Source organism: Condylura cristata, unplaced genomic scaffold (genome assembly GCF_000260355.1).
Source record: "Condylura cristata isolate star-nosed mole 26May11 unplaced genomic scaffold, ConCri1.0 scaffold00007, whole genome shotgun sequence".
NCBI classification, from domain to species: domain Eukaryota; kingdom Metazoa; phylum Chordata; class Mammalia; order Eulipotyphla; family Talpidae; genus Condylura; species Condylura cristata.
In genome coordinates, this window is record NW_004567108.1 from 62990347 (window position 1) to 63016182 (window position 25836).

Sequence of the window (25836 nt, forward strand, 5' to 3'; positions counted from 1 at the left end):
GATCGAATTCATGCGGAAGTGGCTTAAGCTTCTTAGTACTGTGCTTTAACTTGCTGCGCCACCAGGGAGGGCCTCAGATGATTTCTTAGTCACTGACTTTACATGTGAGTTTTAGTTATAGTTAAAAGATTATATGACTTTTGAATATGGATCTATTTGTGAATTTTTTTAACCTGATTCTGTTTTATCTTTGTAATGTTTCCCATCTTTTTAAACAGCAGAGAACTGTACCAGAAGAAAATAATAGCAAGGAAACCTAGGCTTTCATTTCTTGCCAAAGGGAAATATAGAACTGTGCTGCATAAATTTCAAGAAGGCTTACTTGTCGTTTTTTTCTAATACAAAATAGTTTATACTTGTGATTGTAGAGTTTTCATTTGAGGGATTTTTATTGTTAGTTCATACTGGATTTAAAAAGTCAAAAATCTAACTGTCCTTTATGCAAATTTTATTTTCTCTGTAACGTAAGTCTTGAATAAGACATTTTGAATAAAGTGCTAAAAGTACCAGGCCCTTCCTGGTGGCACAGTGGGTTAAAGCACAGCACTAAGAAGCTAAAGCCACTTCAACATGAGTTCCGTCCCCTCCCGGAGGTGACCTACACAGCACAGCAGATCTCACCTGCCCTACCCACTCACTGCTCCCCTCAGCAGTGTACTTCCTTGGTCGGCCTGTTCTGCTCCCCACTCTGTCTCTGGTGAATCCTCTCACCACACCTATGCCTCTAGCCTGTACCCCAGTTCTGTATGCATAAATAATCTTAAAAAAAAAAAAAGAAGATTTGGGTAATACCAAGCCATGTTCAGAAATACGTCTTTTCTGTTGAAACTTGTTACTAAACTAGCACTTGATGAGAAAACAATCTCTAATTCCATTAAATCATTTGAAACAGTGGTGGTCTAAGTGTACGTGGGGTCCACTTTCACCAGAGTGCAGTCAATTTATGTGTTTATATAGGAATAGATACACTTTAAAATTATGTCACTTATAATTACTTAGAGCATGAAAGAAGGCATACTGGTAATAACAAGGCATTTAATATAACAGAAATTTAACATCAGGAAAGAGCTAGAAGAGAGAAATGGGAAGGAAATTACTACTTTTTTTCTTTGAAATATTTCTAAATTAATTTTGTTCAGTTATACTTCCTCATCTTTCTCAGTAATTGGATAAGCTCATACCTGAAAGCACTTGACCTTTAGAAAGGAAAAACCCTGATGTCTTCATTTCCCTTCAAGGGTGGTAGAGGAATGAGGCACACCTGCCTACTTACCCTGCATACATGCTGGATTTGGAAAATGCACAGCAAAGAGTGTTGTCCTTGGACCCAGCTGTCATAACTAGGGACTTTTAGCCACAAGTGTGTTTCTTTTTACCAGTGTAGAGTGAAGCACAATGGCTGTTTCCTCCAACTTTAAAAAATTCACAAAAGTTCACACTTAATTTAAAAACAAAAAATAAATTTATGGGTACCATTAGAAAGTAGTAGTTCCTTGCTTCTTGGCCTTTCACTATTTTTGAAAATGAACATTGTAACTTGAATTGCTTTTACAGTAGGAAAGTTGCTTCAGATAATAGAGTTGACCTAATGCCTTTTTCATTTTCTGTTTAATTACTTTACGCCATGTTAAATGGGAGAGGGAGTACTACTTAGTAATACAAAATTGCCAAAATGTTTTTAAAATGTGGTGTTTTGTCTTAGGAGTGAAAGAATTAGGAAACCACCTACTTTTGACTCAACATTATTCCCTTTTTGCTAAATTTCTTATTTCAGTAAAAAGTTACACATTCTTAGATGGGTTTTCAACTGTTGTATCTTATTTTTTGGTGAACACTGAGGCAGTTTTATGTGAATAGAGAGGCTTGAAGCCAGGATAAATACAAGAACAAGAAACTAGTCACCTAAAGCTCATTTGTTAAGAAAGAGTTGTTAAAAAACTAAAAAATACACACTGGACAAAAATACGATTTTATTAATGGAATACATTAGTACTTCTTTGGCTCAGATTTTAAATGAGGAAGTTTGAAAAATAGTATTACAGCTGCTGCCACCGCCTGCCTAATCACAACTAAATTAATATTTATTATGAGCTGCTGTATAATTTTATTTTTCATCTTTTCTCATTTCTTGATAAGTATAGATACTATTACTGTTTGTAGTCCCATTTTACAGTGATTTTTCTCAAGGTGTGGTATAGTTTGTAGATAGAAAGCACAAATAAGTGTAGGAGACAGAAGTAGATTTCCCAGTTGTTGTGATGTCAGCCTTCTTCACATTGTGTCATATGTTCTAAGGGTGAATTGATGTTCTCGATATAGGAGATATTAAGGGAATGAGGATCTAACCTTAGTAACTTGGTATTTTTGACTTCCCCTCTTTTCTGTTTTAAATGTAATTAGAGTGGCAAACTTTGGTGATTCCTCAGTCTTTTCTTCAGTAAGCAATTTCATTATTTATATGGCATGTTAAATATTTAAAGAATGAATATACTCATTGTAGAGCCTAAAAAGTGAAACTATCTATGAGTAAACCACTGGGTGTGGTGACATATCCAGCTGGAGTTGCACAGTTGCTGAACTGTTTCTGGTGAAGTTTTTTCTTTTTTTTTTTGCAAAAGTTTATTTTTACATCATTTTGTACATTTTTTTTTCCATCTCAATTGTAATCCCCGCGGGTTTCCCATCACCAAGTTACCTGTGTGCCATCACCATAATCCAGTGCATTTCCCTCCCCACCCCCCCGTTTTTGATCCCATTCCCCACTCCACCCCCACAAAATGTCTCTGGTATATGGTTGTTCATTATTTTTGTTATTTTCTCGCCTGGTCCTTTATACTCCTGCTATGAGTGAAACCGTCCGGTATTTTTCTTTCTCTTTCTGGCTTATCTCACTAAGCATGATCTTTTCCAGCTCCATCCAAGTTGCTGCAAAAAACATGTGTTTCTCTTTTTTGGTTGCTGAGTAATATTCCATTGTATATATGTACCACATCTTTTTAATCCAGTCATCTACTTTTGGGCATTTGGGCTGCTTCCATGTTTTTCCAATTGTAAATAAAGCAGCAGTAAACATGGGGGTGCAGGTATCTTTTTCAATCAGTGTTTTTGTGTCTTTTGGGTAGATACCTAGGAGTGGGTTTGCTGGGTCATAGGGAAGCTCCATGTTAAGCAGTTTGAGGAACCTCCAAACAGTTTTCCATAGTGGTTGTACTAGTTTGCATTCCTACCATCTGTTGAAGTTTTTTTTAAGCTGTTAAATATTGTTTTGTGCTTGTCAGACTTTCAGAGAAACAGTTGTAGTAGAACATTGTATTGTGAAACCATCCTGTTCTGTTCATTTAAAGTTCTCTCTAAGGTGATTCCATTTCTTTGGTGATAGAATTTTTAGAAGCTATCTGCCTTTGTTCAGCATATAATCAGAAATTAGTTACTGAGAGTTAGCTGTGTGTGCAGGGCTCCTTTGCTTGTCACTCTGATTCCTGAGAATGGGAATTTTATTTATGTTCTCTCAGAAAAATAATTTACCTGTAACTTTTCATTTTGTAGTATTAGCAGGAGACTGTATAGTAATTAATCTGGAATGAAACCTGCACACATACGCTTTATAAAATATGCTGTATGTGTGGAAAACACCTTCCTCAATTTGATGTTTTTAAATGATGGAAGATCAGTCTACCCACACACAACAGCTGTGGAAATCAAGTTGCACAATAAACTTGACAGCTATAGTATCAAGTAAACTAAATTTGTTCAAGCAGTAGATTTTTTGTTTAACAATTACTGAACACACTTGAAAGTTTCACTCCTCCCTGAGTTACACTTTTGATGAACAAAAGTTGATCAAAACAAAGATACAATGTTCTAGGTTAATCTTCATCTATATATAGTGAGATAATGTTTTTTTATGGTTTAGAATAAATGAATTTGTACAAGTATTTTTAGTGCTTAGCTATTGTTTCCTGATTTATTGAGATCTTGACTCTCCATTGAAAACTACTGCTTGGACATCTGTGCAGTAATAGACAGGTTATTTCTCATCTTTTCCCCATAATTGGGACTTCAGTAGCATTCATCATCCTAAGTCTACTTTGGCCTGGGTTTATTTCTAGCATTTCTAGTTTTAGTTTTGTCTAACTATCTTGTACTCACTATTTCAGATTTACATTTTTATTGAGATAAGTTTTATTATTGAAATGTCCCTACTGTCTCCCAGGAAAGTATTGACAGAGTTTGTTTGGAGCGTGTTCCGTGAGTCAATAGAGTAGGCAGCCCCTGGGTGTATATGATACAGTACTATTTACTGCACCTCACATAGTGGCTCTACTAGGGTGTAAAGTGACTCCTAGAGGAGATTGCTGTGGTGGCAGTACTGATGCAGTTGTCTTTAACACTGAGTAGGTTTTTGAATCTGACCAACCCTGAGTTTCTGATACAAGAAGGATGGAACTGCTCCATCGAGGGTTTTGAGAGTGATTGATAGACTAAAATGTTTAGGATATGTCCTATTCAGAAGCACTAATTTCCTTTAGAATGGGAATTTATTAATGTTTTCTCAGAAAAAAAAATTTATTATTTATAATTACTTTAAAAATTTATTTAATATTCTTCGATCTTTTGCTGTGCACTCCTGGTGGATAGTGTATTTGTATCAGTGAATAAAGTAGTTTTCAGATCAGCTGGGCTTAAAGCCATTATACCCTCCCACGGCAGAGTATTGACAGTGTATTCACACTCTGAGCCATCCTGAAGGCTCTCCTGAAGGATTTCAAATGTTGGATCTTTCTCTCTGCTCCTTAAATCCACCTTGTTTCACTTGCTACTACAAACTTCTTATTTTAGATCTTATTAGATGACAACCCCCATAACCTTCATTGTTCTTCTTTTTCAAATGTGTTCTGATGGAAAATTTTCTTATGAAAGTGAAGATTATACCACTCTCTGCTCCCAAACCTTCAGCACCTAGTCACTGATTAAAAGATAAAATTGATCTCAAGGGTCCCTTCCTGGTGGCACAGTGGGTTATAGCACAGCACTATGAAGCTCTCCAAAGCCACTACAGCACGGGTCTGATTTCCAGCCAGGGAAGTGACGGTGACCCACATGGCGTGGCAGACCTCTCCTGACCTGCCCACTGTTCCCCTCAGCAGTGTATTTCAGTTATCTTCCTTTTTGCTCCCCACTCTGTCTGGTGGATCCTTTTACCCCTTGTACCCCTAGCCTGTACCCCAGTTCTTAAATGTTTAAAGAAATATTTTTTCAAAATCTCAATAAATTGGTATTTATGACCCTTTTCACAGCCTTTTGCTTTTGCACCAAACTGTACTCCTCACTAGACCATTTATGTTTTCCCTTGCCTTCCCTCCACACATTGTTGCTTCTAAGAAATGCCTTCTTTGCCATTAGCATTCTTTGAAATCCTCTGTTTGTAAGGCTCATTTCAAATTCTGTGTTCTCTTAGATGGCCTAGAGTCTCTTGAATGTGTTTGTCCCCCTATCTTCCCCAACTCCTCTAGCAAGTTAAAACTCTGAGACTATTTCCATACTACCTTATGGTTTTAAATGTCTCATGTCTTCAGAATTCTCCTAGTAGTTTGCCAAAATACCATTCTAGGAAAACAGCATTTTCCTCCTGTATTCTTTCTGTTGTTGAAACACCTTCTCCAATTAATTGGCCTACTTAGTGTTTTGAACTTTTTCATTAAGAGAATTTATTTTCATTAAGAGAATTAATTTGACAAAGCTATTAGTCATGAATTTCTGATGTTAGTGAAACAAATACTTTGCATGTCTTAGCCATTTTTCTTTTAGGAAAACTATGTTTTGTGAATTCTGCCAGTTTCAGTAGAATTTAAATGTGTTAATATCTTCTGTTTGTATAGCCTTATAGACAGCTTTTTATTGGATTCTGCCCCTCTCAATGTTACTATGTCCCCAACTGGAGACTTTCTGGCCACTTCTCATGTGGACCACCTTGGAATTTACCTATGGTGAGTGTTTTCTATAGTTCTATTTTGGGTAAAGAAGAGAAGGAAGATAATATTGTCAGACATAGTTGTAGACATAGTCATTTAACTTATTTTTTGTAAACGTTCAGAAGGGTAGTTTCACTATAAAAAGGAAAGGGAAGTAAAGGACACTTGCACAGACACAAGCAGGCAAAAAGACATGCTTGTCAAAAGAGTGGCCTGATAGTCACAGGGGGGCAGCATGGGCGGATAGATGCCTCCACTGCTTTGCAGAGGGAGAAGGTTGATGAAGAGAAGCACCTGTGTAGGCACAGGTGGGGAAGAGACCTCTTCGTCATTTATAAATTTATTTTTTAAAAATAAATTTATAAAGTGGAAATGTCATAGTTAGCCCTGAAAGTTAATTCAATCTATGACCAATTCAACATCTGCTTTCCTACTTAGAAAGCTTTGCCAAGTCATTGTAAAGCACATAATATATTTTTATTTGTTTGACTTTTGTTTTCTGAAAAAGTAAGTGAATTTAAAAATTTCAGAAAGGAAAAAAGGAGTCCTCAGCCAGGCCTTTACTTTCCTGGCATCCCCCACTACCTACTGCTTTATGATCTTGGCCCATCAGTTTTCAAATTCAGCCTGCTTTTTCTGTAAATTTGGGCACCAGCGTGGGCATAGTGCTTTTCTAAGATTCATTCTAAGTACATAATTCTTCATAACTGTACCTTTATATCTATGGTGATGTTTTAGCTTCACCGAAAGACCTGTAAGAATCTGTGGTCATTCACAATAAATGTCATGTCATCTTGATCTAGAAAAATTTTATGTACATCTTTCTTGTGATGACATCTCTAACATGCGTTAAGCATTTATCTATTTTTGAGGTCTTTTCTTAACTTATGGTTGGAATTTGTAGACAAATTCAAGATTTATGCTATTACTACTACTACTAACTGAAGTCTCTGAAAAGCTGTTTTTATAAAAAAAATTGCTTATGTTTTCATTTGTCAGGTCCAACATTTCCCTATATTCAGTTGTTTCATTGCGGCCACTTCCAGTAGATTATGTTCCTTCAGTAGTAACACTACCTGGTACTTGTCAAACACAAGGTAATCAAAAATATAATAATGTAAATTTAGCATTGTAGCTGAAAGTAAAACTAAGTGCAATTAAAGTATTTTTTAACTGAGAAATATTTTTTAATATTTCATGACTGTATGCAAAATTATTACTGATTCTGCATTGATAGCTAATAGTATCCCAGTGGAGAGTCGCTGTGAGTCTTGGAATGGGAGTTGTCATTTATGTGAAAAAATAAATACAAAGGGAGGGGCAAGGAAATATTTCTGGAATTTATAAGTATGTAGTGAGTGAGCACGTTATAAAATACAAAATGGATTTGAAATTATTGATGCATTACTTTTATGATAAAAATCTTAATTTTCATTAATTATTTTACCTGAATTTTTTTTTCTTTTAAGATGTGGAATTACTGGAAGAAACTGTAGAACAAAGTGATGAAATGGTAACATATGATTCCCCAGAACAACTAAATGAGCAGTTGGTGACTTTATCGCTTCTTCCTGAGTCACGGTGGAAAAACCTTCTTAATCTTGATGTTATTAAGGTAATATTATAATGCACTTAGAATTGGCCCCCATAGATACATTCTAGAGCATTTCTTTCTTGGTAGTAGCTTCCCCTACTTAGTGGGCTTAAGAAGAGGCGTAATTAATGCCTAACTTAACTGAATGCTGTTAAATCTACATAGAGTATCACTTTTATATTTATGTAGAGACCTTGAAAGCACTCAGCAGACATTTAGATAAAGCAGAAGTCCAGCTTGTAAGTATATAACTGTTAGAAATTGAATGTGTCAAATGCAGTCTTCTGAACTACTTTATTTTTAAAAATTTATTTATTTATGCATACAAAGCTGGGGTATAGGCCAGAGGTGCAGGGGTGGTGAGAGGATTCACCAGGGACAGAGTGGGGAGCCAACTATCGAAGTACACTGCTGAGGGGAGCAGTGGCTGTGTCAGGAGAGGTCTACTTCGCCACATAGATCACCTCCTGGGCTGGGGATCGAACTCATGCTGAAGTGCCATTAAGTTAAGTTCTTAGTGCTGTGCTTTAACACACTGCACCACCAGAGAGGGCCCTGAACTACTTTCTAAGCTTATGAAACGGGGAAAAATTGCTGCCATATTGTAGAAATTTTTTATTCTCAGGCATTTGGAAACAAGGTGACTTTCCTAGTCTTTTTTTTTTTTTTTTTAAAGCTTCAGTTACCCTTTATCATTCTACATCCTACTCTTGTCAGCTACCAGAAAGCTTTCAATGTCAAGCACAGGAATATAATTTAATATGAACTTAGGTACAAAATAATGTTCCTGGACTTTGAAAAAAACAGTGTCTTTATCATTAAGGAATTTATAATTTTACATGAGAATTGGGTGATTATGATATAAATTAGTGGCTTTCAAAGCCTGTTTAATGATTCCTATTTGTGAGTAGCAAAAGCATTTGGGAGAAATAGACAAGACAATTTCAGAGGTTACCCCTTCTCTAATAAGGTGTTGTTTACGGAAGCTAACTTAGTACCAGAAAAGATAATGTGTGTCCTGGTTAAGAAAAAAGGTGAAATTAATAATCCTCACAGAATATAGAAGTACTTGTTTTTGCTTACTCACTTTTGGGAGATTAGACATCAATATGAAGATATACTGTCTAAAAGCATAGTATATCTCCATCATGTTGTCCAACCTGTCAGCTCTAAAATGAGTATTTTTCTAAAATTGTTTTAAAAGCAATGCACTTAGGGGCCCTCTCTGGTGGCACTATAGGCTAAAGCACTGCTTTGCAAGTGAGCTGCAACTTCTTCAGTGTGAGTTCGAACCTGAGCCCCGGAGTGACCCACATGGCTGGGCAGACCTCTGCTGACCAGCCCACGGCTCCCCTTAGCAGTGTACTTTCTCCATCTGCCTGTCCTGCTCCCCACTCTGTCTCTGAGGAATCCTCTCACTACTCCTGAGTGCTGTTCAGTACCTCTGGTCAGTACCCCAGTTCTGTATGCATAAATAAATAAATCTTTTTTTAAGAAAAAAAAAGGGGCAGTGCACTTAGAAGTACACATATATGAGAATGAAGGGAACAATCAGAATAATGCCCTTAAGTTAATTGAGCTAAGTTTTTGAACTCTTCTGCTTGCTAACTATAGTTTATTCTGCACTACATCTTAATATAGAAACCTGAGTCCATGATCTTTAGGAAAGAAGTCTGCTAAACTGCTAGTATTAATTTTTTACTACATGAAAAAAAGTAGAATTTTCATATTTGCCCTATGGTTGACTTCTGCTTTTGGCTTCTCCAAGTCCTTTTGTTTATATTACAATTCGTTGACTGTTCCCCTTCAAACACAAGATCAGTGAGTTGAAGGACAGTTTTGACTTTTTTAGTTTCTCCTACCCCAAAGGGCTGTGATTACACTGCTGCAGTTGGCTGTACTTTACCTTGCTTTCATATAATGCTGTGTATGCTGTACCTTCATGAAGCCACAGGTATTCCTGGTTTTCTTTCATAAAATCTCCCTGTGGTTGTAAAACACCTAAGGAATGGAAAAGGAGTGTGTGGCGTAAAGTTAAAGGCTTTTGTATGAAATGTTTCTGAGGTACCTGTGTATAGCAATATAGTCACCCAAATTAAGTTCAATTAGTGGGAATTCCAGTGAAGGTTTTCCTGATAAAATTTTTTTTTTTTAAAGATTTATTTATTTGTACATACAGAACTGGGGTACAGGCCAGAAGCTCAGGGGAGGCGAGAGGCTTCACCAGAGACAGAGTGGGGAATAGAACAGGCAGATTGACGAAGTACACTGCTGAGGGGAGCAGCGGGCGGGTCAGGAGAGGTCTGCCACGCCATGTTGTCATCTCCAGGGCAGGCGGGAATCGAACTCATGCGGAAGTGGCTTTAGATTCTCAGTGCTGTGCTTTAACCCGCTGTGCCACCAGGGAGGGCCATTCCTGATACAATTTTACTAAGACTTGAGATGTCTTGAGATAAATCAGCTGTGGTGTTCTCTTGCTATTTAGAAATGCAAAAGAAACAAATTCATTGTGTCAACAAAAAAAATTTGCTAGTTTACTTCTAATGGCAGAGTCTACTGACTCTAAATTTCTTTCAGAGTGAAGAAATTGGAGAAACTATTGAAGAGTTATGTTAATTTTGCTTTCTAATTCATTTTGAAAAAAAGAAAGTTTGTATTTGAAGTGTAAAAGAAGTTCAGATTGTGTTAATTCTTCACCTAAATATTAGTACTTCTGGTCTGCTTTTAAAAATATCTGTGGTAAGGTTCGAGGAGGTTTTATTTTATTCTTCTGGAAAATTTTCCTCTTAGTTTTGGACTTTGTTTTAAAATTGGCTTGAAATTTAATATTGGAAACTGTTGATAAGGTAATTATTTACTAGTGTCTTTCTCATTTTCTTTAATCAGAAAAGGAATAAGCCAAAGGAACCACCCAAAGTACCCAAATCAGCACCATTTTTCATTCCAACGGTTCCTGGTCTCGTACCTAGATTTGCTGCACCTGAGCAAAATAATGATCCCCAAAAGGTAAAAATCAAATTGGAACATTCTAAGCATATGGATTATTTTGTATTGTATATTTCTATTTCTTTACCAAAACCTAGTTCAACAGTTTATAATAAGTTAATGATTGCTTTTAATTATAAACTAAACCCCTTTTCATATAAACTATTTTTGTCTTCTTTGACTAATGTGTATTTTTTTGTTAAGTCTAAAGTGGTAAATCTTGGATTTCTGGCGCAAAAATCAGATTTCTGCTTGAAACTTGAAGAAGGATTGGTAAATAATGAATGTAAGTTAAATTATAAATTATATAGTCTCTTCAGGTATTTTACTTTATGTACAGAAAAAAATGAAATATTGGAAGATATTTTTGTAACTAAAAGAAGATGGTAAAATTGAAAGTGCTGAAATTTTTGGTTTTATTCTGCAGTAACTTTAGCTTTTGGATGTTAAATGAGAGTGCCTCCAGACTCAGAAGACAGATGCCATAATTTATTGAGAATCTTTCAGAGGCTTTGTCTTAAGAAATTTTGGATAGTCCCAAATTATTCTAGAAAAAGGAAATGTTTTATAGTGTATAGCGAATAATATCATTATAAATATACATAGTAACAAATAATGATAAAATATTAGCTGTACTGTATTATATATTTAATATAATAAATGGAAGATGATAAATTATTCATTATAAATAGTTTCTAGCCAATAATGATAAATAGCAGTTAACAAAATCACAGCACTCTCCTTTTTGACTTTTCATCTTGCTGTCTGATCCAAATGCTTTTGCTTTTGTACCAGTATCTTTTAAGTAAAGTCAAATAATGGTACTTTGGGCCATTGTACATCACTAAAGAGTAGCACGATGATAGAAGAAGAAACTTGTTATATTTATGTGAGAAAGGCACAAATGAAAAAATACTTTCAGTATATACTAGAAGATAGTAAGTAAGATTTCTTAGACTTGTTATGTTTCTTTTCAGAAAGTGAAATGTATAGTTATTCCCATTGTAATACAAATTCCTCATATAAAAAAATAGTAGTTAAGTACCTGGATAATATATTTGTAGTGTGCTCTTATGATAGTACGTACTTTCAGGAAAATTTAGGGTAGGTAAGAACATAGTGGATTCTTTCCCTTCTTATATATTCATATGTTGTTAGTGTTTTACTGATTACACGGCACTTCCATAATTTCTATAAGAAAAAGAAGAAAAATAAATTTCCCCACCCCATCCTATTCCCAATGGTTACTATTAATAGTTTACTATGCACTTTTATATCTTATATTTGGATTTTTTTCATTACTGACTTATGAGCATGTTTTAAATACCTATTGTAAGGGAGTAGTTAGATTTTCTTCAGCTTTAATCAGCAGGAAAAAAAGGTTAAATTGTAAAAAATTACAACATATTTAGCACTTTTAATAATTTGTGTTGCCCTCATCATTTATACTGATTTTTATTTAATTTTGGGTTTGTTCTACTTAAAAGGAAAAATGAATCCTCAAAATTAATTTCCTATATAATTTAAATACACGTGGCTTAAGATATGAAATGAAAGCAGTAGTTTCCCAAGTGTAGTGATTGTAGTAATAACTTGATTCTTTTTTAAAATTTAATGCAGATATGGCTGCTTTTAACCTTCTGAAAGAATTAGGCCCATCAGGGATTGAAACAGAGCTGCGAAGCTTGTCTCCTGATTGTGGTGGGTCTGTAGAAGTCATGCAGAGCTTCTTAAAAATGATCGGGGTGATATTGGATAAAAAGCGTGATTTTGAATTAGCACAAGCATACCTTGCACTGTTTTTAAAGGTAAGTCTTATGCAAAACAGTACTTTCCAGTTTGCCCCCAGTTACAGTGCTATCGAGTAGAACTTTCCGCAAAGATGGAAATGTTCTTTTCAGTAAGGGAGCCACTGGCTGCATAAGGCTACAGAGAAATTGAAATGTGGCTTAATGTGATTACTATGTGAATTTTTAATTTTATAGAAATTTAGTTAACTTAAATTTAAATAACCACTTGTGCCTAATGACTACTCTTTCTCTACGTTTTTTTAATTCAGCACAATTTTGTCTCAATCCTCTCCTTTTGATCTAGCATACTGAAACATTAGCTTTTTAAGGAACATTTTGGTAGGTTTTTTTTTTTAATAAATATGAAGAGGAAGTCAGATTTTATGTATTTTGTTTTGTTTTACTGATGAGATCAAGGTATTTCTTGATAGTTTTATCCTTATTGAAGGAGTTTCAAGTGATTTGGCAATAACAGTTCCTTTATGACTGATACACTATTCATGTCTATTTTAATAGTTTTGTGTATGTTGAAGGTAGATGACACTGATTTTCAGTGATAGTAGATTTGATTCTTCCTCTGGCCTACTAATATTAAAATAAAATGTCTTGATGTGATTACATGTAGGTAATAGCACACAGAGTAAAAATACAGAAATATCAAAAGTTATTTCTGTATTTTTATATACTTACTGAATGTAAATTTATTAAATCTTTGGAAAATACAACAAAGGGAGCATTTGTTGTTCATTACCTGTGGTTTACAATGAAAGAAGAAATGTACCAAGCTCAAAAATAAGGAGTAAGTGTTAGAATAATAAGTTTCTTCTGGATCTATATCAGGACAGTTCTAGGTGGAAGAAAGTGGTCATCTTCATTTCAGTTCTACTGTACAAGTCACAGTCCCACAGGGGACTCATACTAACAAAAAATGATAGAGAAAAGAGAAATTAGATGGCATTAAATCAGCACTTAAGAAAAATTTAATCAAAAAATGTTTTGTTTTGTTTTGTTTTTTTAGTTACATCTTAAAATGCTTCCTTCAGAGCCTGTACTCATAGAAGAAATGACAAAGTTGTTATCACAGGTGGACGAAAACTGGATCCATTTACAGTCACTCTTCAATCAAAGCATGTGTGTTTTAAATTATATAAAAAGTGCTTTGTTATAAAATTAATTTGTAACTAAATAAATTAATGGATTCAATTTAACTCATTCATTCATACCTTCTTTTCCATGTTTCAGTGTGAAAAGAAAGTGAATGCTAGTATTACTAACTAGTCAGTAATTCTCTACTTTAAATGCTTACTCCCTTCTGCCAAAGGAATTATACCTCTCATTTGTTTTAAAGATGTAAAAGAATTACTCAATGAGTTGCTTCCCTATTTTTGTTTTAATTACATGTATATGACTTTTTTTGAATTGTCATCACCAAATGAGGTTGTTTGAATGTCCATCACATAAGAGAAGCTGAGTATTTTGTGTAAGGAATTGCTGAATGAAAGCAAAGATCAAGCTGATATGTAGTATAGATAGAAAAATAATTATTTGAAGCAAAACAAATGACCTCAAAACTTGCAAGTACGCCTTAGATATGAGGCATACAGCAAGTAGGAGAAACAGGGATCAAAGCGGGAGAGGGAAGAACACAGGGACTATAGTGATAGCTCATGGGTGATGGGGGAGAATTACGGAGACTTACGGTTGAATGGAGAAACCAAGTATTGTACAAAAATGAATAATGATGTAAGAAAAGAGAAAAAAAAACACAATACACCCACAGAAAGGGATTTGTGTGTATCCCCTTTGTTGGCTTTTGATGAAAACATGGGTCATTGACACGGAGCGCTAACAGTGTGTTAGACATGACGCTTCTCTTGTTGCAGAGAAGGAAGCTGCTAATGTCCACCTGGATTTTAGGGTGGATCCAGATTTTCTTTTAACTCTGCCCAGTGCTCTTCTCCTTGTAACTTTTCTAAAGGATGTTGTTCTTTTATTTGGACTGTGAGAGCCACTTTTACAAGGTATATTGCTGGAGGAAAACATTGATTAGACACCTAAGAGAGGTGAGGGAAATTCCAAATTACATAGATGGGATTCTTGAGAGGCTTTTCCTCACTGATGACCTTTATATTTGGGAAGATACTTCTGACTATACTTTTCTCTCACCACATTGCGAAACAAGATAGCTCTGGGAATTTCTCTTTTCTCATCATCATTTCTCAGCCATCTTTTCATGGTTCAAGACTTTAGTAATATAAATTAAAAATATGGAATTCTTAAGAGCACAGTGATCTAGAAGCAACTTTTAGTCTGTACACTGAAAACTGTTGTTCATAAAATGGTTAGATTTGAATATCAGTACCTCCCTCACTTAATTAGGGTCAGATGTTTTTACACAGCTATCTCCAGAATGAACATTCTCCACAAGGACTTGATCAATGATGGTGTTAAGCATAATTTTTTTTTGTTTTTTTAATGATGTAAAATAGAATTGGTGAACTACTAAGGAAATAAGTCTATGGTATTGTACCCTCATATTTTTCTTTTGGAAATGTTACTGGCTTAAAGCTACTTCCTGGGTTGTTAGTGGACAAGTTCTTTTTTTTAAAAAAAATTTATTTATGCATACAGAACTGGGGTACAGGCCAGAGTTGCAGGGATGGTGAGAGGATTCACCACAGACAGTGGGAGTAGAACAGGCGGATCAACAAAGTACACTGCTGAGGGGAGCACCGGGCAAGTCAAGAGAGGTCTGCTGTGCCATCACCTCCGAGGCAGGGGTGGAGCTGACACTGAAGTGGCTGCAGCTAGCTTGCAGTGCTACTTTCTAACCCATTGCACCACCAGGCAAGGCCTCAAGTGTTATATTCAAAAGAAATGCAAGATTCTATATACAATTATGTTCTTTGCATAGGTTGTAAATAAGTAAAATAATGAGATTTCTAAATTGAAGTTGCATTGCTTTGATAGATCTTGAACTGGATTTTCTTTTTAAATGAGAATACTGAAGTTGATTATATTGCTTTTATTGGAGATATCTTTAGATAATATTACAGCATTATTTTGGCAGATACTTTTCCAGTACCATCCCTGGGTATTTGCCATCAAAGAAGGGGAAAAGAAATACAAAAGATAATGTGTATGTATTTTTTCTTAAAATGTATCAAGCTGTGCATATTGCCTTTTTACAAATATAAATTGCGAAGCTACTATATGATTACATTTTATTTGTAACAGTATGTTACCCTTTAGCTTTTGACAATCACCTTCATTCCCAGTATCCTTCCTAGATGTGCCAGTTTTCTTTCCATCCAGACCTTTTTCTATGAATGTTTATATGCATGCTATATATAGCTACAGAAAATGTGTAACTACAGTTTTTGCAGAAATATATATTTACAAATTTACTAATTGATTCCTTTATCAGTTAAAGCTACACCTTACTCACCTCTTACACATTCCATTTACCTTATGAAGGATACTTAAGATAGTTATCCTTGTTTTTAATTACAAACGATGAGGAAGAGTAATAGATCTGTGGATCATTGATAATGTATTTCTCTGTAGTACTGGAGTAGAATTCCAGTAAGCCTATGCTAAACTTTGGAAAACTTGAGGGGAGATATAATTTGGCAGTTTTCAATGACTTTGGGTATCTTGGGGAGCTCTAGAAGTTTCCATCTGCACCCCAGGGAAAATGGAAAGTGGATAGCAAGAGCAGCAATGGTCTGTCTACAGAACCATTGTGCAGAGTGAGTGGTGATCTTTAGCAGAGTATAGTGTCACCAGCCTAGCCCAGTGCCCAGTTAGAGGCTTGGCTTAGACTCATAGCACAGACTTCAGTGGGACGGCAGGTGGAGGACAGGGAGTGAGAGGATCTGGCAACACAGAAAGCTTTTCTCTACCCATGTGCCATTTTGAAAAAGAATGGAATGGATAGAACCACTGGAAAGAAACAGTCTTAGTAGATAAACATAAAGTTTAACTAAACATTCAAGAGCTGAAGTTACTATGAAAGAGACTGAAATACTGGTATATTTATTCGATAATTTTGTCAGTCTTAATTCATTAGCACAATTACTGTACTGTGGCTTATGAAATTCATCATGATGATGACTAGTTAGGAATTTTTATACTATATGTTGAATTTCCAATGCCAGTTGTGCTAGTTTACAATTTCAGCTGAGTTCTACTAAATGTCTCTTATAGAGGTATATAAAATATTTGATGCTTAGTTTTATCTCCGTTTGTTTTTGTTTATACCAAAGACACATGGTGATTGAACTGAAAAAAATAAGAATGGAATAAATCTGAGACAAATAATTTTTGGTAATTTGTTGTTATAACCAGTAACCAGCAAAGAATATTTCAAATAACTTTTTGCTACTATTTACATTTTGCCCACTATCTCCAACTAAATTTTAGTTTTTACAACATTTATTTTGGCCCTTCTTTTGAAGTCTGGCCTCTACCCATAATTGCTGTTCTTGCTCATTACTGGGCACACCCTACTCTCTAGAGTAAATATTATGCAAGCCCAGGGGGTAAGGGAGTGGAGGATGAGTGTGTTCCCATCCTAGGTTCACCTTTTCCATGTGGGTTGACTCTAAGAAGTATACGTAAAAAGGTAACAGCAATGATTTAATATTCAACCACTGACTTATTCTTTCATCAAATAGCAGCACACTCCATCTTGGATGCATTTTTATGCTCTTCAAATACATAATAAAACATGTAAACTCATCCTTTTATATGTTTGTTTAGCCACTTGTGCTCTCTTTTAGAGCAATGAAAAAATTGTTTCTAGTATTTTACAATAATATTTTACAATAAGCATATTTGCCAGGAGTTTCTGAAAGAAAGCATGGAAGGTGAACATTTAAAGACATGCCAGCCACAGGTCTCAGGTCTAATGTCTTCCTCCTACCTGGAGGAAGACTATGCCAAAGTCTAATGAAACACCTTTATGCTCCATTGCTGCTGTTCTTATTTGAACAGGGTTTGATTATAACTGAAAAGCAATGCACATGAAGAGATAGTTAAGGCGAGAAAAAACACTTTTTTGTTGTTGGCAGATACCACGTCTCCATTCTTCTGTGGAAATAGGTTGGTATAATGGCCTAATTTGGGGAGACAGGCAAGGAATTGAGGTGTCCTGCTTGTTAGTCATAGCACATGACAGAAGAATTCCCCGGTGGGCTGGGAGTGGGAGAAGGTCGTGTTGGCTTTGGCACCTTGGACACAGTCAGGCTCAATAGGAAGTTGGGGCCAGATAGGTGAAGTTCATGCCTGTTGCTATGGTGACCAGGGGTTGAGGGCAGTGCCTGAAGCAGTAGGTACACAATGGAACCATATACATCTCAACCATACCGGAGCCTTTCCTCAGTGATTCATTCAGGAATCCTGAGAGGGGCTTCACAACTGCTAGCAACAGTAGTGCAAGTGAGAAAGTTGTCTGATCCTCCACTCCAGGTGATGACCCGTGCAGGAGAGGCAGTACAATACTGCTCTGCTAAGGGAAGCTGCATGGAAAAGAATAGGGATAATTTGGCCCTTGATAGTAGGTGGCAGGGGATGGGGATGGTGGCGGGGAGAGACTGAATTCAGAGACAAAGTGAAAATAAAAAAGACAATTGAAAGTCAGGGAGGGCTAAATTCATGCTAGTTTTATCTCCTAGCTGTGGGACAAAGACCTGGAACTGGGTACAAAGGAAATTAAATTTTTATGTATTCACTCATATTTTTTGTTTTTAGTTAGACAAAATAACACAAAATGTTAACTTGATTCTGCTACATATACATTTTAATACTACGTAAATTATGTATGTGTATTCATTATATAAACATAACTACACATGTTGGATACATAGGTTTGTGTATATATATGTCATCTTTCCATCCCGATGACATTTACCCTATTATCTACAAGTATACTCCTGGAAGATGGCTTCAGGAACTACAACCGTGTTTGCTGCCTGAATCACAGGACCTTTCAAACCTCCAGGCACTACTTTGACCTTACAACATTTCCGGGGATGCGAGTTTTGGCATTGGCACTTTGGGAGGAGTGGGAGGAGTGGGTGGTTTCCAAGTTCAGTCTTCCCTCTATTCTTGGCTGACTTGAGCTAGGAGTAGGAGACCTTTGGAAGTGCCCTGAGTCACCTAGCACTCAGCTGTGTCTGGAACTCTTCCTGGAAGTGGTGGGAAGCGAAGCTCTTGGCAGACAAGATCCTCACCTAAATGGTGTGGCACATTTCTGAGGTTTCTCAGTAAGCATGAGGAACAAGCATGAGGAAGTGGTGGGAAGCGAAGCTCTTGGCAGACAAGATCCTCACCTAAATGGTGTGGCACATTTCTGACGTTTCTCAGTAAGCATGAGGAATATTTGGGTGGAGAGTTTCACTCTCTTTTCACAATAAACAAAAATAGTCCATTTGATTCCACATAAACTGATGGCAAAGAGAGTGTGTCACATTAGCTTATCTCTTTACCTTTTACAAGAGCTCATTAGAAGGAAATTACCATTCTTCCTGCTGGGAAATGAAGTCCACTCAACACATACACCACACCTGTATCACTTGGAACCATTTTTATTTTTTTTTAAATGCCAATCCCTAAAAAATTAATATTTTAAAACAAAAGGCCTTTTCTCCCTTCTTTGTAGTCTCCCCTCATCTGTAGTTTCACTTTCTGGAGTTCCAGTTAGTCTGCTGTGGCTGAAAAATGCTGGATATCACAACATATTGCAGTGAGGGAGAGTGCCTTTTCACATAACTTCTATTTACAGTGCATTGTTAGAATCACTCTATTTTAAATCTCTTACTATGTCAAATTTACGAATTAAGTTTTATCACAATTAAGAGAAAGCATAGTATATGCAGCATTCAGTATTTGGGGTTTCATTGGGGCTTAGGAATTATTCCCTGTTGGTAACCCTCTAAATAAACAGTATTGCCCTGACATTAAAGTCTATTTAGGTCACATGGGGAAGTGACTCTCACGTTTTTCCCCTCACCTTCAAAGTTCCATCCTGGGGGCTCTCCTCCTACCGATGGGGATCACATTCCCATGGCTTTGCATCTGCTGTCACCCTGAGCTCCATATTTACTATAAAGTCTATTCTAGTGATGTGCACACTGAGGTTCAATCAACCTCAGATTTAGTTTGGGATTAGTGGTCTATTGATTTAACTTAGGGCTGGAAGACTTGGGCATAAGACAATGAAGTGATAAATGAAGGATGTTTAAATTGTTAATATAATGAAATGTATCAATTTACATTTCATTTAGAATGTTTAGAATCAATTCTTGCTATTTTCAGCAGAAGAAATTTTTATTAAAGAACATAAAGAATTTTGACAAGCCATTTATGACCTGTGTGACTTGTGAACCAGGTCTGGATCATCTCAAAGAACTTGCATGGCCAACATTGGTGTTGCTAGGTGTCACTTATACCTCTGAAGGGTGAAGGTGTTGCACACACTTTCACTGGAATAGGTTTCACACAACCCATCCTTCTCTGCATCCATGACTTCCAGTTCTGTTGTGTGTACATCCATTTGAAATTGTCTAACGTTTATGTCTATACCTCATTTACAAGGGAGGTACAGGGAATGAGGTGCTGACTTCTGTGTTAGGTCTGAAGAGACTTAAAGTGGAAAATTTTCCAGTCAACGAAATAATGTTCATACAGTATTGGATGTCAGAAAGTAGATGTCTCCATGGTCCTCCCCTTGGCTGTTCAATATAAACCTCTCTAATATTTAAATTTCCCACCAACAGTAACAGTTGAAACAATAATAAAATATACTTTGCACAAATAAAAACACATCTACTCTCCTAAAAGGAGACAAATTATAATATATCCAGAGACAAATTCAGCTCCTAATGGGATGGTAAAAAAAAAGTAGCATTAAGAGAAAAATACACAGTAATGCAAACCCACATTAATAAACAAGAAATAATAAATAATCTAACCTTACAGGTTAAGAAACTAGAAAAAGAAGAAATGAAACTAAGTCATAAAGTTAGTAGAAGGAAAGAATAAGAATTAGAGAAGAAAACATGAAATAGAAAAAGACAATTCAAAAGATCAGTGAAATCAAATACAAGTCCTTTGCAAAAATATAGACAAGCCTTTAGTTAAACTAAAGGGGGAGTGGGTCAAGGAGAAAATGATAAATAATAGATTCAGAAGAGAAATATGTCTTTCAGACATCTCAGAAATACAGGGGAGTATAAGAAGCTACATGAACTTCTTTATACCAACAGATTGGAAAATCTAGAAGAACTGGATAAATTCTTAGAAGCATACAGCATTCGAAGGCTGAATCAACAAGAAATAGAAAAACTTCAATACCCTAGTTAACAAGCAAGGACTCTGAAACAGTAATGAAAAGTTTCCCCCCCAAAAAAAAACAGAAGTGTAGCACTATCCTCTCAAACTTGATAAATGTTGAGGAAGAGGAAATATTTTAAGACATGTCTCATGAGGCTAACATTTTTCTTATACCAAGAGAATGATTTCACACTAAAAAGAAAACCACAGACCAATGTCCCTGATGAATATAGATGCAAAACTACTCAACCAAATATTAGCCACTGAATTCAATAGCATTTAAAGGACCATACATGATGAGCAGTGGAATTTATCTGTAGCTCAACACATACAAACCAATCAATATAACACACTATCAACAAAAGAATGAAAATCAAGTAAGCATATCAATGGATACTTGGAATGTATTTAACACAATTCAGCATTTATGATAAAAACTTCAGTAAAGTGACAAAATAGAAATCACACAAGCCTACTCCAAAGCTAACGTCATACTCAATGGAAAAACTTTAAGATCAGATATATAACAAGGATGCCCACACTCACCATTTCTACTCAACATAATATTGAGAGCCCTAGAGAGAAAAGTTAGGCAAGAAAAAAAATTAAAAATGAATCAAAATGGGAAAGAAGTAGAACTATCTGCATTTGCAGATGGCATAATATACATAAACCTCCCCCCCTTTTTTTTTTGTTCTTTATTAACGTCTGAGACTGGGGAGAATGACGGGGTAGGAAGGATCAAAGAGTTGGGCAGCAGGTGAGAGGCACTATCTCATTCAGGACACATGTCCCTTACACAGCTTCAAAGAGGAGAAAGATCTTTCTGCCAACAGTTGGAAACTCAGGGAGAAAGCCTGGCCCAGAAGCCAGCTAGAAGCAGTGTGGTTCTGTTTCCACAAGGGGCCAAGTCTAAGACGTAAGTAGGAAGGCCCCAGACAAGGGATTACCTGGAAACTGAGCTTTAATTGGTTCCTTCCTCCAACAAGAAACATAGGTAGGGGCTGGGCAGACTCGCAAAGCCAAGCCATCCCAGCTAGCAGGCTATAGTCAGAGTCCATGTCCTTCCTTTGTCACTGCAGGCACCCGGGCCAACCAGTTCTGGTCAGTGGCTCCTGCGTGGACAGGATGCCTTGGCCGTAGAGGGTGTTCACTTGAGGAGTTTCACAGAGAGACGGAATTGAACATCACAGAGGAAGATGTTCATGTGGTCATGGCTCACTGTGCAATCTGAGCGATCAGGTGCCCCTTTGGTTCAATCAGGAGTCTCTGCTAAACATTGTAGGGCACCTCCTGGGGCAGGTGCTCTGGGAGCTTCTCTCAAAGGATGTTGACACAGATTTCCTCAGGTGTTTGGCTAGTGAGGACTCCACTGTGGAACTCCCAGGGCCCTGGCCAGGCCTGAGCCAGGAGGTATTGCTTTAGTGTAGTCACATCGTCCTGGCTTAGGGCTGACACCATGAAGATCTCCTGGAAGCAGGGCCAGCCGCTTCTACAGGCTCTGAGAGCCTTCTACAGACTGTGAGCCTGGGCTCTTAGCCTGTGGGCTGGAACAATGGGTGCCTGAGTGTGATTGGCAGACCTCACTTATCTTGAGTTTCTTGCCACTGACCATACCTTCAGTAAGGGCTGCCATGAGTTCCAAGAGAACTGACTTCTGTTTCAGGAAATCTACCTTGTTCATAATAAGGATGCTAGGGACTTGGGAGAACTGGGTCAAGCACTTACGCAGCTGAGAGTTGAGCTGGTTCTGAGTCCACTTGTCTGAGACATCCACAAGAACCACTAAAAAATTATTAGAAATAATAAACCAGTACAATTAAGTGGCAGGCTGCAAAATAAGTGCAAGGCCTATGTACAAACAACAAACTGAAAGATTTTAAAAAATTAGGAAATCAGTCCCACTTACAGTAGCATCAGCGTGTATTAAGTAACTAGGAATAAACCTAACAATGGAGATGAAAGACCTTTTCAAAGAAAATTATAAGTCACAAAGAAATGGAAAGCTATCCCTTGTAAGCGTTCTTTAATGAAATAGAACATTACTGAAATTTATGCAAAACTATTAAAGTTCCCAAATAGCCAAGGCAATCTTCACATTCATTTTTTGGCATATAGTCTATTATATGTCATAGCTTTCTTTAGAGTTCTTAATCTCATAGGTTAAGATCTTTACACCCTGAACTTCTGTTACTTGCTTATTCACTTTCTGCTGTCCATTGACTTTATTTTGGGTGCATTAATTTTTTTCCTAAGTTTTGTTGTATTTATTTGATTAACTTGTCAGAGTTCTCTTGTATTTCTGTCAATTGTCTCCATCTTCTTTAAATACTAGTTATTTCAACCCCGATTGATCTTTTACTAGTACTTGCTTTTTTTTCGTCTTTATGTTTTTGTGCAAGACTACCCTCAAATTACCTACTCATCTCTAAAATACCAATTAATTTAAAAATGTTAGCATATTTTAAGATGTTTTAGCTCATATTTATTTCCCAAATGAAAATTAAATAGAAAAGTCTGAAATCTTATAAGATTGGGGCCGAATGCAAAGTTAGATACTAATACCCGAGAGATTTTGATGGTGCATACTTCAGAAAATACTGTTGATTATTATGTGCTTCCTTATAAATGTATATGTAGTGAGGTTGTTTTTGGTTTGTTTGTTGTCTTTTGTCAAAACACTACAAGCGTTCTGGTGTCGGGGTGCCCGGGACCCTAGCCCCATGATTCAGCAGCCAAGATGGTGCCTAGCCTTTAGCCAGTGAGGTTGAGCTGGTGAAAAACAAAATACGTCAACATCCGCTTGTATAAGGAAGTTAAATCTTATTGGATATGCTTTTGCATGATCAATGTATGCTCGTTGTGTGTCCTTCCCAAATATGCTTGTTATACACGTGAGCAGTGCTCTAATTGGCCAATGAATGCTATTTAAGAAATGCGCTTCCCCTGGGCACATATATAAATTTTCCTTTCATCATATCCTTATGGGGAGGTTAAATGTTAACAAGCTACTTGAGCTTTGTTTGTCTTGTTGTCAGTTTGGTTTCTTTTTGTTGTACTAACATGTGATTCAGTCAAATTTCATTTAAAAATATCCACATGAAAATAAGGAGTAAATATTGCAATTTTTACAATTCTGAATCTTGGAGAAGGGTTGGAGGAACATAACTGAGGAGATAATCCTGTCCAGATGTTACAGATGCTTTCTGGATCTAGGATTCAGCATTCTAAGGACAGTATGTTTTCTGCCTGGTACCTGTTTCTCACATGTGGAGATGGGACTAGACCTATAAAGAGGCAGCACTGGCCCTTAGTGCTGGTTCCTCTGAGTGAATACAACTAGACAGAATATATAGTACTCTGGAAAAACTACAAACTGGAACTAAGCATTGCTTCTAGGTCAAAGAAGTCTTGCTTCACAGGAGAGAATTCTAGTACCTACAGGGAAATAGCCATTATACAGTTTCCCTTTGGTAACTGAAGAAATCACTGAGAAAATAGAGCATCGCTATTATCTTTTTTTCCTGTTATTCAGTGGCACAAGGAACCTGAAACTTCTAAATCAATATGATTTTTTTCCTCTTAAGGAAGTCTTCCTCCACTAGAAACAAGGCCTTTGTCACACTCAAACTTGACATTAGTGGATCTAATAATTCTGAGAAAGTGTTATTAAGTGTGTTAAGTCAGTTCCACTTCCACCATTTCAGTCTCGAATTCAGACATTCTGATGATAGAATTATTATGTATTGGGTCATATCAAAGTATATACTTTCTTTTATAATATATATCCACCCTTTCAGGATATTATTTTTGCATTGCCGTCATGATTGAGTTGGTAGAAAGTAAAATCTATTAGGCAATTTTCATCTGTGGTTTCAGGGTTATTTATGGTAAGATTAGTAAATTCTGAGCGTGAGTCCATTGATGTGCTTCTTTTGCCAAGACAAATAACAATATGGAAATACTATGTTACTGAATAAAGTTAGTGCTTACCTTCTAAAAGACAAGGAACACAGTGCATGTATAGAATATCAGTCGAGTCTACTGAGGAAAAATTGCTGGCCATAAGGAAAGAAATATGATATAATCTATCTGCATCTGGATACTTGTTCTCCCAGAAAGTCCTGGCATTTTGTGGCCTCCATCTTAGTCCCTGTGGTATAGAAGCAGAAAACTCAGCAGTAGCCAATAGTCAGATTAGTCTCTGCATTTTTTTTTTAAGATTTACTTATTTATTCATACAGAACTGGGGTACAGGCCAGAGATGCGGAGGGTGAGAGGATTCACCAGAGACAGAGTGGGGTGCAGAACAGGCAGATCGACAAAGCACACTGCTGAAGGGAGCAGCGGGCGGGTCAGGAGAGGTCTGCCACACCATGTGGATCTCCTCCAGGGCAGGAGGAGATTGAACTCATGTGGAACAGACTTAAGCTTCTTTGTGCTGAGCTTTAACCGCTGTGCCACCAGGGAGGGCACAGTCTCTGCATTTTTAAAGACTATGCATTGCTTCTGTCCCTGTCACATGTCCATTTTGTATATTTTGTAAGGAAGTGCTAGGTTAGTTGGCAAAAGAAACTAACTGACATCTACAGAAAGTATCTTCTTTTCCCATTGATATTGAAAGCTGCTTCCATAGTGGGTACTCATTTTCGTGACATTCACATAAGACATAAATACCATCATCTTTATCTTTATCCTGAGATAGATAAAGTTTCTATCTCAGTTTTTACAACTAGTCAAAATTCATATATGCTCTCTGAATAAATATTTATATTACTAGTTATACAAATGGATTAACTCTAGGAAATACTTATAGGAGTGTAGATGCAGGAGACCTTTAGCATGACTTTAGCTATTTAATTCATCTCAGGTGATATACATAATGTTCATTGGTTTTATTGATTATTATCAGACTAGATAAAACCAGGATAATACAATTCCATGAAGGATCTCAAGCGGTGACATGGACAAAAACCACAGCAGGAGATAGAGAATGCAGACTAGAAATGTATCATTTTTAGATATGTCAAATCTGCTAACATGTCACACTTTATCCTATGAAGATTACCTTGAAAATAAGGAGTAAATATTGCAATTTTTACAATTCTGAATCTTGGAGAAGGGTTGGAGGAACATAACTGAGGAGGTAATCCTCCAG

General features: G+C 36.5%; 1 protein-coding gene across 1 annotated transcript in view; it reads left to right on the forward strand.

Moving 5' to 3' along the window:
- Positions 1 to 13545, forward strand: part of WDR36 (WD repeat domain 36) — a 44115-nt gene extending 30570 nt beyond the window's left edge. Inside the window, 7 exon segments of the mRNA XM_004678367.2 lie at positions 5880 to 5987; positions 6972 to 7069; positions 7442 to 7587; positions 10453 to 10572; positions 10756 to 10837; positions 12172 to 12359; positions 13360 to 13545. Of these exon segments, the coding sequence (XP_004678424.1) occupies positions 5880 to 5987; positions 6972 to 7069; positions 7442 to 7587; positions 10453 to 10572; positions 10756 to 10837; positions 12172 to 12359; positions 13360 to 13509 (892 nt within the window). The 3' untranslated portion in view covers positions 13510 to 13545.
- The last annotated feature ends 12291 nt before the right edge of the window (positions 13546 to 25836 follow it).